This window comes from Rattus rattus, chromosome 18 (genome assembly GCF_011064425.1).
Source record: "Rattus rattus isolate New Zealand chromosome 18, Rrattus_CSIRO_v1, whole genome shotgun sequence".
Classification (NCBI taxonomy): domain Eukaryota; kingdom Metazoa; phylum Chordata; class Mammalia; order Rodentia; family Muridae; genus Rattus; species Rattus rattus.
In genome coordinates, this window is record NC_046171.1 from 30,908,248 (window position 1) to 30,926,232 (window position 17,985).

Sequence of the window (17,985 nt, forward strand, 5' to 3'; positions counted from 1 at the left end):
GAGATGAGCTTGCCTCTGCCTCCCCGGTGCTGTGATTACAGATGTGTGCTCCTGCACCTGTTGTGTATGTGGGTGCTGGGGTTTAAATTCAAATCCTCATGATCACGTGGCAAGCATTCTGTCTATTAAACTATCACCCAGCTCTTCATCCTGCCTTTAAAAGCACATAACAAAGCAATGAAAAGGAGGTGAAACTAAACAGCCTAAAATGCTACCCAGACATCTCTTGCCTTCAATTCTCTTTCAGCCTTGTGCCATGTATAAAAAAGGCAAATCGGTTAACTCTATCAACATACTTTCATATCCACTCACTTAGGGCAGAGGTTAGAGCCCTGTTGTGAAAGAAGTAACACAGAATAAAAGCTTTAAATCACTCACTACCACATTTTAAAAAGAATGCTCTCTAAATTCAGTCCCCACTTAAAAGGCCCACACTGAAATTATTTGTAACGAAGTTCATAAATATCTATTCCTCCAGCTACTGCTTGCCCTCATGTGGCTTTCCTTTTTGAAAGTTGGAAGATGGTCATGCCATATATTAACACAAGTGTATACACATAATTCATAAATACAGAGGCATGTGTGTGCTTTTGGGTGAGCACACAAAATATTTTTACTGCTAAGGAAGCAAATGGAAGAGTTTAAAGTCTACTGCTCGCGGTCTTGATGTATTTGTGGAGTTCCAACCAACATACACGCAACGAGCAATAAGAATTCACACACAAATGATCAGCTAAATGCACTCCCCTTAATATAGTGCTAACATTCCCTTTTCCCCCTACTAAATTTAAGAAACAACACAATACCTCTCGATTAAGGAAATCGCTACATTCTTCCTTATTCTGGTCTCATTTCAGAGTATTTCAACAATTTAAAATAAGCCTTCTTCAGCTGGGTGGCTTCAATATTCAAGTCCCTTGTTGTCCCAGATGATAACAATTACTCCCAGCACTTTAGGATGCTGCCTGGTTTCCGGAGAACTCTGCATTATAAGCCGAACACTCAGAGAACTGCCGGAATTAGAAATGTGTGTAGATAACACACACTCTTTTTTACATGAGGGGCTAAAGGCAAGGATGACCCCAACATGCCCCTGGGAACGCTTAAAGGATGCTGAGTTGGCCACAAGCACCTGGCGGGGGAGGGGGGGGACTGAAGTCTCTCTGTGAACTATTCTTTTGGTTTCAGAGTTTCCTTCTCATTTCAAGGTCTTGTTGTAAATATTCTTCCTGCCAAACTGACAGGACTTCTCAATCCTATGTCCACGAGGAGAACCCCAGCTTAGGGACAGGCCTGTGACGATATTTTAAAAAGTGATATTAAAGAAAACAGCGTCTTCCATATGGTTTAGTGTGTTTTGATTTATACCCCTGCCCTTTCTACTGCCCTTTCTTTCTGCTGATCTTTCTCAAATACAATCAGCACCATTATAGGAATTGGCACTGTCAAATATTTTAAAATTATGGAAAATCTGTAACAGACAATTCATTAATTTTCCAATGTCCACTTGCAGTGTGCCTGCCAGGACAAAAAGGTTCCAAATTGACATTATCTAGGGGGACAGAGTAGAAGAAAACATAGAGAAAAAAAAAACCCCAAACAAACAGATTAAGAGCACTAAGAACACACAATAGTTGATCCAAAGAGCTAGGGGAGTCTCTTACAAAGAAGAAAGGGTATACATTCCCTGACTTTTGAACAAGCACATGTAATCAGAGCTGAAGAGAAACAAACAAACAAAACCCAAGCTACTTGTATGATGATTTCCCCAACACACTATTAGGAATGGCACATATCTTAAGTTAGCTTATGTAATTTTTATTGTACTTCCAAGGGTGTGGGGGGGAGGACAGATTTATTCCTAAAATGTAGACAACTGTCACTGATAAAGCCATTACAGTAATTGCACGGGATCTGTTTATTAATTTGTCACAATTAAGTCAATATGAGCTTTACTAATGTCCTATTACTTGATTAGTTTTGAAAGTGATTATCTTAAGAACTTGACTTAATTGGAAGCCTCTCAATTTACAAGGTACATTAAACTCTCAGTTGCATCTTAAAATTATTCAACGCATGCAGGTCAATTACCAGTAATCACTGTTTTGTACAAATGTTCCATGAAAACTGTGGCATGGCATGACAAGGAGGGAGAGTGCTGTTTAATTAATAACGTGAAACTCCCGTAGACATTTTTCAGGATAGAAGGGCCACATGAGCATTCCCAGAACCTTCACCAATGGGGTCCAGTTCTCAAAACTGCACCAAGGAACGGGAGCAACTCTCCACCTTGAAGATGAAGATTCTTTGTCGGGATTGCCAGATCACCGAATCGCACCACCGAGACCCACAGCCAGCTGCACACCGATTTCCAGATTCGTAAAGTACAATGACTTCTTAGGCTCGCCCCATCATTGTCCCTTCTCTAGTTAATAAGAAACTACAGTCTATGATCGTTCATCCCATTTTCCAGAACGGATCAACTGAAGCGTTCACTACATAAGCAGGACACGCTGTGCGGTTAATGTACCAGTGAGACAGGGCAGCCTTTAAAAATTACTGGCAGAAGTCTGAGTGTTTTATATCACCCTTTCAACTCCCACTCAAAAGGACTCAGCGAATTCAGTTGGATATTTACAATGATTAACAATCACGGGGGCTGATAAAGTACCTATAGGCCTGCTGTAATTTTCAAATATCTTTTCAGACTACTTCATAAACTTTTACACTTTATTAATTGGCTATTTGAAAGGTTTGCTCCACACGAACAACCCAAGTCTCGAGATCAATCGCAGGAAAATTGACTGCTGGCTCGTTAAAAACCTGGGGAAGTCAATTCCTTTGAAAAGCTGATTCCATCGCTGGTCTGCAGAGGCACCGTATGAATTTATGTGTTGTGACTTGTTTGTAATCTAAGTTCTGCACAGAGAATAAATTGAAGAGTGCCAAGGCTGACTTGCTAGAAGTGTATGAGCGTGTGAACTTAGTGAACAAGCTGAAAATGGTAGACACTAGATATGTACATTTGAATAATCTTGTGTTCCTGGTACTCAAGTTTACATGACTGTCGGTAGATAGTAGTTCCTGGTGATATATCTATAATATTTACTATTAAATATTTGTATATAATGTGTACTTAATGATAATATATAAATATCATTAGATACATATGCATACTTAAATTCTATAGTAAAGGAAGTGGTCATACTTAATCTACTCTCCTGTGTTTTAAATCAATGTTCTGCATCTTAGAACTGAACGTTAAAGAAGGCTTCTTCAGTTGACTTTCAGCCCTTCGATTAATACACAGGTATTTTTTAAAGGGGTTTAAGTAAATTTGAGATGAACTGTCTTTAAACTGCCTACATACCACCTCTGATACATGGTCACACTTAAGTACTCATAGTTATCCTTAAACTACAGGATGTTTGGAAGAACATAAAATACTTAAACCACCTAACTCTCGGTGGAATGCACAGTCCATAAAGCATCTGCTTCCCCATGTCAGTTTTCTGTCCCCGTGGTCCTAGAAGAACTGCAGGTATCTGAGAGGACATGGATTCAGTCTGAGATGCAGGAGAAATGTGGACCTCGACGCCTGCCCTCGGAGGGAGATGGGGTGTGCTGTTTCCTCTGGAGGTTACAAGACACTTTAAAATCCATTTGCCAGGGATTTGCCGCCTTCAATTACGACAGAGGTGGGGAGAAAGGGAATAGTTGAGGCCTCCTTAAGACCTTCAGATTCCTACCCCTACAAACTCCGTGACTAGGAACATCAAAAGGCATCCTGGGGTCGACTGTGTGTTTTCTCCATCAAGGAGGTGCCACACGAAGTACAAGGAAATCAGGTGCTGCTCTCCTTGATGTCCATGTGTAATAAGTAAATGTTTTTGGTTTGGTTGTGAATGCCTGGCAGAGACGTAATGATCCAAAGATCAGCCAAAGGATCAAGGAACCTCAAGGAGATCTCGGCTCCCTCCTTCTCATCTGGAGGGAGGAAGGGCCTTGCCTGTGATGGGCGCTTCCCCCCACGTTCCTTACCATTTGTAATAAAGTACTGTTGCCTGAAGGCCCAACTATGTTTTCCTGGGAGTGGCTTTGCCTTTCAACAGTTACCGCAAAGTTCTTAATTAAATTTAATTAAAAAATAACTTTCATGTTTCTCTCTCTGCTAGGATGGGTCAAAATTTGTTTTGTCTTCAAACAGAACTAAAAAAAAAAAGAGTAGGGTAAGGAAGAAGTACAGGACAAATAAAATCTTCTGGAAAAGTCAATATTTGGAATTAACTACTCTTTTTCAAAAAAAGCAACAAACTGCTTAGAGGTAAATAGATGATTTTCATATAGTCTAATGGTAACATTTTAATGCACTGCAAACAGTGGGAATGGCTGCGTGGTGGGCAGCCCTGAGACCTTTATTTGTAACCGCTGCTGAGCTAAGACATTTCTCACCATAAAGGTTGTTTTCAGAGTGTGGTTTTGGGTCACCTACAGCAGCTTCTGAATCAGTCTGAGCCTGGTTAGAATAGCAGGTTACAGAATCTCACTAGAAACACCGAACCACAAGCCGGCCATATTGGATACAGTGCTTGAACAAGCTCTCCAAGCCACACACACAGTGTGAAATTTGAAAAGTTTAGTTCTACTAAAGTTGGCTTTTTCTGGTATTTTTGCATTTCAACAATTGAACTGACTATGAACGAATAGAGAAAAAACTTCAAAGGCAACTGAGAGAGGAGACAAAACTGTCCTCACCCTTAGCAGAGTCTTAGGATGCCTACCCTAAGCACAGGGACCCTACTCCAAGGAGACTTAAACAGATGGGACAGCGGATGCCGAAGGGGACATAAAAAACATTCCAAACCGCTGGAGAAGCTGAGAATCACAGGCATAAGGTGACCATGTTAGATAACGGAATAAGAATAACCTAATAACTCGGAAATAGGTCTACGTGAGTGTTTATGGCTGGAAAACACACCTTTTCAGTGATTACATTTGTACCACAATGATTAGGCAAGAGGTAGTATGCTGGACTTGGGAAAAGAACATAACACTTACTGCCTGAAACTCACTTTAAATTTGCAATGCTCATTAATAGAGACAATTAAAAATAAATAAGAATTTATGTAATAAATTCAGCCAGGATCTAATATATCATACCTAAAATGACAAAAGTATTAACATCCTGAGGATGGAACGGTGTATAATGCCCCATGAACCACACAGAGATACTCTTATTTTCTGTCAGGTCCACACAAAACCCCAGCTCTTTTCTGGTAAGGCCAGGAGAGCTTGCTTCGTAAAGGGTAACTGGGTGCTTCAGGCCTGAAGACCGCCATAAAGGGTCATCACCACCAAGTTAACTCTGGCTGTTCACTACTTTACCAGAGAGGAATTAGAGTCTTTCTGCCCTCTACTTTTATTTTATTTATTTATTGGATGATTTTTATTTGTATTTCAAATCCACTTTTATTCTTATGTGGGCTTTTGGCTAAATGTGGAAATTCCATTAATACAAGAGTGATGCAGAGGAAAAAAACATTCAAATTTGAATTAGTTAGTAACAATTAATTGCTCACTCTTCTGGAGTTGATAGAAGTTCTCTCCATGTTCCTGAAGTATCCCTAAGACATGCATAGAGCATCAACTGTCAGACGAAGCCCGGAGTCTATGTCTATGCTGAGATCACTGGTGTAATCTGGTCCAATGAATAAAACCAGATGTTTCACACTTTTATTTATTTATTTATTTATTTATTTATTTATTTATTTATTTATTTATTCTTTTGCAGGGCTGAGGACTGAACCCAGGGCCTTGTGCTTGCTAGGCAAGCTCTCTACTACTGAGCTAAATCCCCAACCCCATTTTTTTTTTTAAAGATTTATTTATTTATTTCATGTATGTGAGTACACTGAAGCTGTCTTCAGACACACCAGAAGAGGGCATCAGATCTCATCACAGATGATTGTGAGCCACCATGTGGTTGCTGGGATTTGAACTCAGGACCTCTGGAAGAGCAGTCGGTGCTCTTAACCACTGAGCCATCTCTCCAGCCCAAAGGTAAATGATTTTTTTTTCAGAGCTGAGGACTGAACCCAGGGCCTAAATCCCCAACCCCCACATTTCTCAGAGAGAACAGTTGACATGTGGTGGGGACATATGCATCTCTGGACTAGGGGAGTCTATTCCAGGGGCTGAGATGTCAGGAGGAGAGGAAATACTAGTTGGGGCTATGGGTTAATATCATGAGTTTAGGTACATTCCAGCACCAAATTCCATCCTCTGCTGAATAACGCTATTGTTTTTTCCGCTTTGTATATGAGGGGTACTTCTCCCCAATGAATTATTACAGGTTGCTGCGTGAAGGAGAAGGCAGAATAACTGGCCTTTCTGCAGGCAATTGTTCTTTAGTAAGTTTTCAGCTTGAAATAATTAATATGCCAATTCAGTATTTCTTGAAATGCACCACTTTTATGTATAGCGTTATCCTCCGTACTGAGAGCAAGGCCATTCGCTATCAATGAATGCAACGTGTGTTGCTTTCCTGTTCCTCTGCAATATTTCTCTCATGCATTGATTGGATTTACACAAAAAATACCTTTTGAGTTCATTACTGGCATTATTTTAGATTTAGTTATGAGAAGACAAACTCAAGACAGTGAAGAAAATGGCCCAAGTTTTAAAGTCATAGGGACAATGTCAATAAAGACTCGTTTTCACCATTGCAAAGGAACAGCTAGAAAGAGGTCGCCATCCTATTTCTTTCCTTATTTGAGAGTTTACTTGTATTTTACAAAAATGTGCCTGGTAAAGCAATTCTCTGCTTAGAGTTGTGATTTCTAAATGAAAGGAAAATCTTTAGCTGGGAGAGTGCTTGCATGGTGTGCACAGAGCCCTAAGTAAGATCCCAACTTAACAACCCAGGCGTGTGGCTGCTGAGCTGTATGGGGCCAGGAGCATCAGAAGCTCAAGTTCACCTTTGGGCAGGTGAGCAGTCTGAGGCCAGCGTCATACATGAAACCCTGTCTCAAATACAAGCGGAGAAGAATCCCTTTAAGTGGTTGATATACTAACTACTATAGCAAACTATTCCAGGAAAGAGGGCTTGGCAATCAGAGACAGTTATTTATTTATTTATTTATTCATTCATTCATTCATTCATTCATTCATTCATTCATTCATTCATTCACCAGAGTAAAATATGTGGTGCTTTTCAATGATATTGAAGCTGTGATCAAGGATTTGCTGACCCTACTTCTCAAATGTCTGACTTGCATGGGAGCAGAGTATTCAACAGGACTATGGGATGGTCCAGGAGCTGAGGCTAGATATAATCCCAGCAAAGTCCCACTAAGAGAAAGAAAAATGGCCTCAGAGATGTCCAGCTCAACACGCAGCCTTCCTGCCCATCACACTCCTTCCCTTCCTTCCCATGGAAACCCTTTATATCCGAGTTCTGTGACAAGGATAGGAGAAAACTAGCCATTTCCCCGACCACTAGCTTACTGATTTCCTCCCCCTCTTGTCCTGCACTGGCAGTTGTGAGTTGTGCAAGACCACACCTTGGTGGCAGGAGTTGTACTAAGCGCATCACTTTTAAGATCTTTCAGGAAGATTGGTTAGTATTTCCTAGAGAGTATCAACAGCTAGGTGAATTAGATAGAAACCTGGTATAACAAAAGAGCCAATGGGGGGAAAATAAACTCAAAAAAGGAGGTCAGCTTAGAATACTTAGAAAAACTCATGCTTCTGGAGTTGGTGGAACTTGTCTTTGAGTTCAGACATGAATAAATCATGAACTATCAGACGGAACTCTGAGTCTCTGTGCATGCTTAGATCGCTGGTGTAAGACACCACAGGATAACGAAGCAGTGTGTTGTCTGCTAAGATACTAGGGAGTCATTCAATCAGCTTTGCTCTCTTTCGCTCGGAAAATGTTTAGTATGTTCTTAATCTTACCCCTTTGCAGTCGAAGTATGAAACTGCATTCTGCCTCGTCTTAAAGACAATGCATTTCTCTGGAGTCTGAAAGCAGAAACTTTAAAACACGCTATTCGAGTATAATAATGTTGAAATATACACACCAACTGCCAAGTGAAATCACAGTGAGACATTAAAATTCTTTAGGCCACTAAGCAGTTTCCTCCAGTCTGTCCACTCAAAACTCCAAATATGATATATAAGCTATTTTATACCACTCAGGTATTAGCAGCTCAGAAAGGGGGTTATCGGCCCTCACATAGGATAATCTTTCTTTGTCAGAAAACATTAGGCCATGTATTATTTCTAATTAAAACCCTGTTTCAGGCAATGAAATTTATAATTTAATTATAAGCATATAAACCACAAAGCAACTCATAATACAGCAGTGCTTTGTCAGATAATTAAAATAGTGGGCACGGAAAGCTTTTCCAAGCAGGGGGAGAACAGGGGAGGGAGCCGTGCATTCTCCATCGCCTTGCTGACTAATGAGACTTAGAGCAGAGAACAATCAGGTCCCAGCACATCCCCCGATGGCGAGAGTCCCCCTACCCTGCAGTATATCCCTACCCGCAAGTGTTGGTTCAGAAAATCCACAAAGAGAAAGAGGTGATAACACAATACGGCTAAAACTAACTCATTTATCAAGAGAGGCAGAATAATTATTAAGCATGACCAGACTGTGTGTGTGCTCATGGAAATGAATAGTGGGGCACATTAACTACATTATTTTAAATTAAGAGCACCCTTTAGAAAACTAAAAAAAAAATCTAATGTAAGTCTCTTCTACACCTAAGCTTGAATTATGCCTAGAAATAAAGAAATGTAAAATGCTTGATTTTGGGACCCACAGGGGTGAGTTTTTCTCCAGGTGAGCTGGAGAAAAATAAACACACAGGGCCCCTTGCTAATAGTAGTCACGAGATCAGACATCAAACCTTGACATTTTGTCATTAGAGAAACTGGGTTATAGGAAAAATCTAATCTGCTAGGTTGGCATTGGTTTCGTTTGGCAGAGACCCTGGGTAGGTTGTATAGCCTTTTTTTTCCCACAAGGGTACCAGGGAGGAAGGCACGTTAGTCTGGTCAACTCTTGTAACACTTAAGCTATCTAGTGACAACTAGATCTAAAAACCATAATTCCAACCAACTCACAGCTTAAAATGCAGGTCTTGAATTAAGAATTTGTTACAGGTGCAAGAAAAGCACCCAGCCCTTCTCCCTCCTACAGTTTGGGACAGAATTCCCAAGATAGCATATAAATAAATTAGATTCTCTTCATATTTTTCAGGTTACATAAATAACAAAATCCAATTTGGCCAATTGGTATTTTGGCTCCAAATATATAAACCTTCCCAATTCAAAATGCTGCTTGTTTTAAATTCAACCCAGTAAGCAGTTATCTCTGCTTGGCAAAACTATCCTATTTTTGTAAATTACAAATGTGAGCTTACAAACACCGCATGCAAAATATATATTCTGCTTTAACAATCAGGCCGTGGATCCTGAGGGAATGGGCCAGCCTATCAACCTCTTCTGTAAAATCAAGTGAACAGAAGTAGAAAATCTTCCCAAGATGTAGAACGGAACAACATCACAGCAGAGACACAAAGAATGCTTATTATTATTATTATTATTATTTTTTTGGCAAAGGAGAAGCAGAGAAACACTTATCTTTAGGTGATAGCTTGGATATTAGAGACATGTGCACATGTCAGAGCAATACGTTTACATTTTTTTTTTTTTTTTTTTGGTGGATGTTGGTAAAGAAAAGTATTCCTATTTTCAAAATTGAGAAGGAAGTGCTCTGTGATAACAATATGGCTACCAATCACTGTCTCCATTAACAGAGTTCCTGTTGAGTTTCTAAGCCAGTCAGCAGTAACTGCCCATTCTATTCTACAAAGTCTCCTCAACCTCCCTGCCACTGGCCATCCCCCCATCGGCATACCTTGGGCACAAAGGCTACAGAATATTCTCTTGTTTGGAGAAGATAATTGAGAAAATAGTATCTTTCTGGACCCAATTCCTTGCTTCTCTAGCGACAGCCTGCAATGTCAGAAAAGCTCTGTGCCAGCTGTGTCCTTTCTCTGGGTCCCACTGTGAAAATACAGACTCAAAGGAAATAGCACCCTGGTGAAATAGCAGCAACCATGCTGTGCGAGCATGCTAGAGGCATATTCAAGTGCTACTCTCCTCCCACCGGAAAGGTTTTAAGATGATAACTCAAGCTTTTCAGGTGGAAAGAGACTGGTTTCAATTAATGGGCTTAACCAGCTAGATGAATACCAAGAATCCCACTATAATTCTGCCAAAGCTTACTTTGTGAGTTTGGGGTATGTCACTGCTGTTTGGTAAACAGGAATTAGAGTGGATAAAACATTTAATATGAAAATAGCAACAAGGCTCATCTAAGTTGGCAAAAACTCAAAAAAACAAAACAAAACAAAAAAACCCCAAAAAAACCAAAAACAACAAAAACGATGTTCCTATCAGTTGCCAAATGATTACATAATTTCCCTTACTACAAAAGAAAACATTGGAAATATATAAGTAAATACAATCATTTTTTAAAAACTATATACAGTTCTTTTATAATCTACAAAGCAATGTACTAATCCAAAATATTACTCAAAATAAGGATGGCTTTATAAAAAATCTGAATGCTCCAGTTAAAGAATTCTTGACCAGCACACACACACACACACACACACACACACACACACACACACACACACACACACACACATACACACACACACATACGCATACACACACACACACACACACACACACACACACACACACACGAAAATTCATGATTGAAATAGTTTCTTTTCCTCTGTGTACTGAAAAATATTTTTGTAGTACACGAAAGATTTCATTAAGAACATCCACTTCACTATTAGAAACAAAAATATGAAACAAAGTAAAGTCAACAGTATTTACAATTATTTCAAGAAACATCACAACCAATTAAATATGATACTATCTGGTTCAACATACGCAAAGAAACAGGCCCATCCTTTCCCCCGTGGTTTTAGGGAGATTTTGTGTAATTACAGAAAGCCTCAGCATTGGTTCCAGTGAATCTTGGAGTAAAAGTTAGAGCTATTGTCTACTCTAGGACCTTTATCCAAACCTTCAGTTCCAAAGTGTACTCGTATGGCAAGTTTTGGAAACTAAGTACCATTTGGTTTTCTAAGGAGTGTCCACTTTATCAGAAAAGGTCTAGGTTGATTGAAATTTTAGTTTGTTAACCTGGGAAGGGTCACAGAAGACTACTGAACTAGTTTGCCTTCCGGTTCATAAACAAGCCTGCAGAATTTCTAGAGATTGCTCCAAACAAAACCTTGAAGAGGCTGGAGAAAATGCAGAAGCAAGTCTCTTGGTAAGCAGTTAGCATACTGCTCTGCTTCTATGGGCTTCCTCAGTGGGCAGGGGGAGGGGGAGGGAGAGGATGTGAGCTGACTGTGGAGTGTTTTTCTGACCAGATCTTATTGAAGCTAAGGAAACAGTATCTTGGTCAGAACGTTGCCTACAAATACCAAGTCAGAGGATATGGGGGGGTAAGAGGGGCCATCTTCCTGAGCCAAATACAATGAGCATCAAAAAAAAAAAAGCTTTTGCAGGCCAACCTCAGAGGCAGACCTGCGTGGAGATCCTACAGAACATGGACAGATAATGCAAGCTCACAGATATGACCTTAGGAGCCCTGATGGGGCAAACAAATCCTGAGATATTGCACTTATTTGGTAGGGAAACAAGCTCAATTTAATACAGCCTTATAGTGTGACTCCCCTGTCTTTCTGCCTCAACATGCCCAACTTGCCTATAGAGAGGCACACAGATTCACTCATCAGTAAGTTAAACATAATTTCAAGGTTTATATAGGTAATTTATAAATGAAAACAAAACAGAATCTTGAGGGTTTTGTTTTTACTATAGGAAAAAAGAAAACAAACGATGATCACTTTCCGTGATTTTTCATGACTAACTTGGGGATACAATGTCACTAACGTAAGCAATTATGTGTTCTAGTTTTGTCAGCCCCCTCTGTGGCTTCCTGTAGTGTTTCTAAGGTAGGTAAAGCATTTCTGTGGATTTTTATCACTGTGCACATAAACATCCCGGTACACAATGCTAGCACTCACATGTACTCACTGTCTGGCCTGAGATACTCCTATATCTTTCTGTGACTCTAGTTCCCCAGGAACAAAGTAGAGGATCGATAGAGATGACTACATGGAACTCTTCTGAGGACTATGTGTCTGACAGTTGTAAAGAACCTGTCACATTTCATGTTGATCATGACAGTGATGATCGCCATCATATATCTTAGCCAAAGGGGCCCATATGCTATCAGTAATTGATGGGTACAGAAATGTTAAGAAGGGAAGCTTAAAACAAAATTACGTAATTGATGAAACACTAAGACTACAATGAAAACTCAACTCCCTCCCTTGGGGAGCACTACACAGTATTTGGCTGGTCTGTTCGTTTGTTTGTTTTGATCAGTTGACACACTGTCCTTAAGGTCTTAGCTTGTCAGATGTCTCTATGCCAAGGGGCTGGTTGATCTATCAATGGACCAGGCTCATTTGTTCTTTCCAACTGTGGACCTGGAAGTCTCCAACCTCAGATATTCAGATATACTAGAATAATAATAATAATAATAATAATAATAATAATAATAATAATAATAATAATAATTATTATTATTATTATTATTAAATTTAAGTCTAAGTGTCATTGCTCTGCAACATCTGTGCCTCCAATGGTTTAAACAACTATTGGAGTAAGCAACCGTAGAGATCTGCTTAAACAAAATGCTTTCCTAATAACTAAAAAGGTGATATGCTCTTGGTATGTAGGGAGTGGGGCAGGGCCAGTGATACAAGAGCACTCTAAAACAGAGAAAACTTAAGCTCAAATCTGCTTTGCACGATTCTGTTAGGACCACGCTAGCTCCTGGCAGCAGCCCATCTGAGGCCATGGAACACTGAAGGTCTAAGAGCTTCCAACACATTTCTCAGACACTCAATTGAGGTCCACTGTCAGCATCACACATGTAATTAACCATCTCATGAGGCTACAGTCTCGGATATTCCACCTTAAAGTATGTTGTTGAAAATGAAGACTTTTTACCTTTTCATATTCAGCAATGCCCAAGGTATTCCAGAGGGAGTATGAAATGCAGGTAGCAATTTTACCCCAAGCTCCACTGCTTTCTTTCGAAATATCTGAAAAGTTAAACAATTCAGTAAGCTACTATTGCAAGTAAAACATTAATGTGCTCCACTATTATCCATATTTAGTACTTTACTTTGCAACTCTGTCTGAAATGAGTAATAGATCATGAGCTGGTCCATGGGCCATTGCACTGTGGGGTTCTTTTTTTTTTTTTTTCCTTTTCTTTTCTTTTTTTCCGGAGCTGGGGACGGAACCCAGGGCCTTGCGCTTCTACCGCTGAGCTAAATCCCCAACCCCACACTGTGGGGTTCTTAAGTGAAACTCTGGCTATTCCTTAGTATGATGAGGGAGTGAAGTAGCAAAATTCAGACACGTGGGTCTTAACTTCCTTGATCTTAATTTCTGATCCGAGTCTGCTGTTGCAGGCATTTGAAAGCATCATAGATAAATTCTGATAATTCTACATGCATTCCAGGAGATGAACTCACTGTTTTTCGACCACATTTCTTAGCTAGAAAAGTACGAGGTTTATCCTAGTCACATTTACTTAGTGGGGCATAAAGAACAAAAGGTTTAGAAAGAGATAATGTATAGAGTAAGAGTATCAAGCCCTTGTAGTTTTGATTTTCTACGATATTCAAGGAAATAGGTAAAAGGTAGGCTGGGTACAGATTCTGCCAAGGGTGTGGTAGGAAGGTTCACATAGACCACAGACAATGAGAGTCAGTAAGATTCTATTGTGGAGATGGTCTTTAGCTGAATGGCTTCAACACTGGCCTGGGGCTAAGGAAAGACTGGAGAGAGGTGTCAAGAGTGGGCATACTCTTCTCCGGAGGGATCAGTCTAACACAGGTGGATGCATGAGGAACCTGCAGGATAAAATGGCTTGTCTGTCCAAATGAACACATGGGCAGATAGAGTGGTGTACACAGTCTATGTCAAAATCACGAATAATCATTAATGTGCTTAGTTAAATTAAAACAATGAAATATTTGGAATAAAACTCCACTGGGCTGAACTATGCTTTTAGGAAGAGATCAGATGGCATTTGTTCAGACAGTAGTTTGACTTCCAATCAACTCAAAGTACTGGCAAGGTTACTCGAGGAGGGGCATACACCTATCTTCCCTGTAGAAGCAATAACACCAGACTGGTACTTGTCCCCTCACCTTCAAAGTGTATGGCTTAGTCTGGTGCACTCTTCCCTTCTACTTTCTCCTCAAACATGGACAAGCTTGGACAAATAAAATGGAGGACAGCACTAAGGCACTAAGGTCCTTCCTCTACCAATGGGGGAACATTGACCACAGGGCTTGTCAAGGAAGTCCTCTCTGTTTTTTTCCAGAGAGAATGGCTCCTCACGATTCCTATTTCATTACCTGAGCCTCCCTAAAGAGAGTCCTAAAGACTTGGGCTCCACAAAGAACAGTGATCCAGTAATGCTAACCTGAAGACCACCATATAACTCTACTCTTTTCGAATCTAAGTCTCATTGAATAATGAAATTTAGAAAGAAAGGAGTTTCAAATGAAAACTCTGGCAATCAACTGACACATTGTATACAAATAAAGGCACATATATTTGTAGTATACTGAAAGAAAAAGAAGAGGCCATTTCAGCCATAAGTTATCAACTGTCATCAAAAGAGAGAATTTCTTGAAATAGCAGTGCACGGGAAGAAGAGAGGAACAATAATAAAACAGACCCATGGATTCATTCTCCCTCACCGTTCTTTGTTTTATCCTAAAAATTCCAAGCTGTCTTCTATGGTAAGGATTTATGCTACCACTGCCCGGCCATCTGTGGACTTTCTGGTCTTCACCCAACTTTTTAAAACTGTTAATTAACTCCTTTTCAAGACAGTTACATAAGACAGAAGTCAAACTATGCAATTAAAACCCCATCTTGGATATAAGCATATGGTGTGCGAACTGAAGGCGCAGGCTTTGAAGGCACAATGCTTGTGTTTCAATCTCTGCTGTACCCCTTCAAGTTCATTCATCCTGGCCCCACTGCTTAATCTCTCTGAGCCCAAGATTTCTTGCCTAGAAAATGCAGATAACAGCAGCATTTGCTTTTGGAAAGCTGTGGAAAGACATAAACAAGTTACTATATTTACAAGCTTTAGATTAAACCGAGCTCACTCTAGGGGTTAGGTGTAGTTTTGAGGACTGTCATAGCATATATCCTCAAGGAGGTACCATACTGTTTGAGGCGGTTTCTTTAGATAACTCTGCTTTGGTTAAATTTGGTTAAAATTATGCTTCTCCATCTCCATGGCTCAGTTATGAGCTGAAGAGATGCGTTCCCAGTTCTGACCACAATACCATGCCCTTCCTATTCCTTGACTCATGAGAACGCATCACAATGTGGGTATCTCGCCATTTTCTGAAACTTCATCTGTCCCACACTGAGTCAATAATTGAATATCCCAGATAAACTCTAATAATCTGATAATGTTTAGTGAGTCCCTTGGACTTGGTATCTGATTTATTAACCTTCAGTCACCAGAAGGTGAACCAGGGTTAATTCTGAAGTGTCCTGTGCACAGCTCCCTTGAAGATGAGTGTAGCCCATGTTCTCAACACCAGGTAAAACAAAATGGACGATTGAAAAAAAGTTTTCCTCCCTCAGCCATCAGATTTTCTCATATCCATTAGACTGTGTAATTTTTAACATTTTTGTTTAAGAAATCATGATTTTGGCTGCCTTACTAATCTTTTGAACAATGCCCGAGAGTGAATCAGGACTCTCACCTTTGTTCACTCAAAGGTTGCTCTGGCTGACTCCTGTGAAACTTCATGGTCTCAAATTGGCCCAGGGCGTGACACTGTTAGCATCTTTATCTAGGCAGCTCTCATTTTACTGCATCTTTTGAACCCATCAATTCTATTCATTCTCCCAGGCTCAAGCCAACTCTCACTCCATGATCTTGGTGGTCCACAAATGCCAACCGACTCTGGCAGCCCAGATCACCCAGTGGAGTATTTGCCAAGGCCTGATACGGATTGCTAAATGTTTTCTTGTACTTTTATCCTAATAACAGAGAGATTTCAATTTCCCTTTAGCCCTTGTTTTATGGTCAGTCAAGACGACTCATTTGGCATTTAAGTTTGTTGATATCAGCACAGTATTCATATGACCAGTTTGGAGGAAGACAGCATTGTTCTCGGTAAGCGGATAGGGAAGTGGTGACTTGCTAGCTCAGATGATGACCTTCATGGTGTCTGCTCCCTGCAAGCTCAGCTTGCTCTCATTTTGGGAATCTGTTTGAACAGTTGTTTTAAGAGAGTTCTTGCAAACATCCCCTCCCAAAGTAGCCCATCCTCCCTCAGCGTTTACCACATTACCCTCTATGTTTTCAGTACCACTGCTTGCCCCGTTAGAATGACTTATTTCTTCCTTGTTTGTTATTTTGACAATCCCACAAGATAGCAGCATAAAAAGAGCATGGGCTAAAACACAACACACACACACACACACACACACACACACACACACACACACACACACACCAATACACACACACCCACCCCAGCAACACAGGAGCGGGACTTCTCAAAATGCCCCATTTAATGAGCGAGTGGATAAATCAAAGGTTGATTTAATGCCTGAGGCACAGTGATAAGATGCCACGGATCCTGCAGTGATTGTAATGTGGCTTAACACATTCCGCCCTTCCGCCCGTTTGTTATTGTCATCAAGTCATTATCTCAGGAATTCTGGAGTCTTAAGCCTGGATGTAATTAGGGGAAAAAATAGAAAACGGTTTTGTAGATAAACATTAATTACCCCACTGATGCTTTAAGTAATACGGAATTCGCAAGTTCAACTCTCATTGTTACTTGCTACTATTTGAAATTTTTAATTCAAAATCTATTGTCTCGTGCATAGGTGTTTTGCTTGTATTTTGTACGTGTATCACATGTGGGCAGTGCTGTTGGAAGCTAGAAGAAGGTGTCAGATCACCTGGAATGGGAATTACAGACAGTTGTGGGTTGCCATGTGGGTGCTGGGAAGCAAACCCTGGTCTCCTGGAAGAACAACCCGTGCTCTTAACTGCTGATTCATCTCTCTAGTCTTCTTGTTATCCAAAGAAAAGGTACTTGAAAGAGGAATCCAGACTCTAAAGTTATAGAATAGCTTTCTCCTTGCCATGATGTACACGTAATAAAATTGGCTTATAAAATTAACACTGTTAGGAGAGTGAAGGAGACACACTACAAATCAGTCTAAAGGGCAATTAAGCTTTAAGTGGTCCATCTTGGATAATGTGCTGAACATCAAATTATTCTAAAAGCACAGTAGAAGAAACTTTGTTGTCCCTTCAAGGGGTACAGCAATGACGGCAGGAAGAGGACTGGTTGCAAGTGCCTGGGGTCCAGGGTTGATCCTACTCCCTCCCTCGTGTCAGACTTGGTGGCAACTCTCTGGCTTGGTTTCTCCAGTATACTCAAGAGAGTTGGCTGACGACTTTTGCTTTTGCTTTATCATTGGGAAACACTATTACATAGAAGTCACAAGATGAGATCTGAAGTGTACTTGACCGTATGTACAGGTGTGTGCAGATATAAAAAAAAAATGAAACTTAATGTCAATTTTTAAGAACGGGTTCTGAGGACGCGCCATCCAATTCTGAATCAATCTTGGTTTCCAAGGCTTGTTGGTGCTAAACTTGTCAGGGAAGATTTAAATTGAGAGGGCACGATGAGAGCTCATAAAAACGTAACCCTGCTTCTAGCCAAGGACTTTCTATTCCCTCCCCCATACCTTTTCTAAAGGCCACTTTAAGAGAACAGTTTTTAATAACTA

The 17,985-nt window shown here is 40.3% G+C and overlaps 1 protein-coding gene across 1 annotated transcript in view; it reads right to left on the reverse strand.

Annotated features, from left to right (window-relative positions):
- The window catches only part of Man1a1 (mannosidase alpha class 1A member 1), a 175,368-nt gene that overhangs the window by 60,691 nt on the left and 96,692 nt on the right, over positions 1-17,985 (reverse strand). Inside the window, exon 6 of the mRNA XM_032888241.1 lies at positions 13,129-13,223. Coding sequence (XP_032744132.1) covers positions 13,129-13,223 — 95 coding nt within the window. The remainder of the gene's footprint in view (positions 1-13,128; positions 13,224-17,985) is intronic.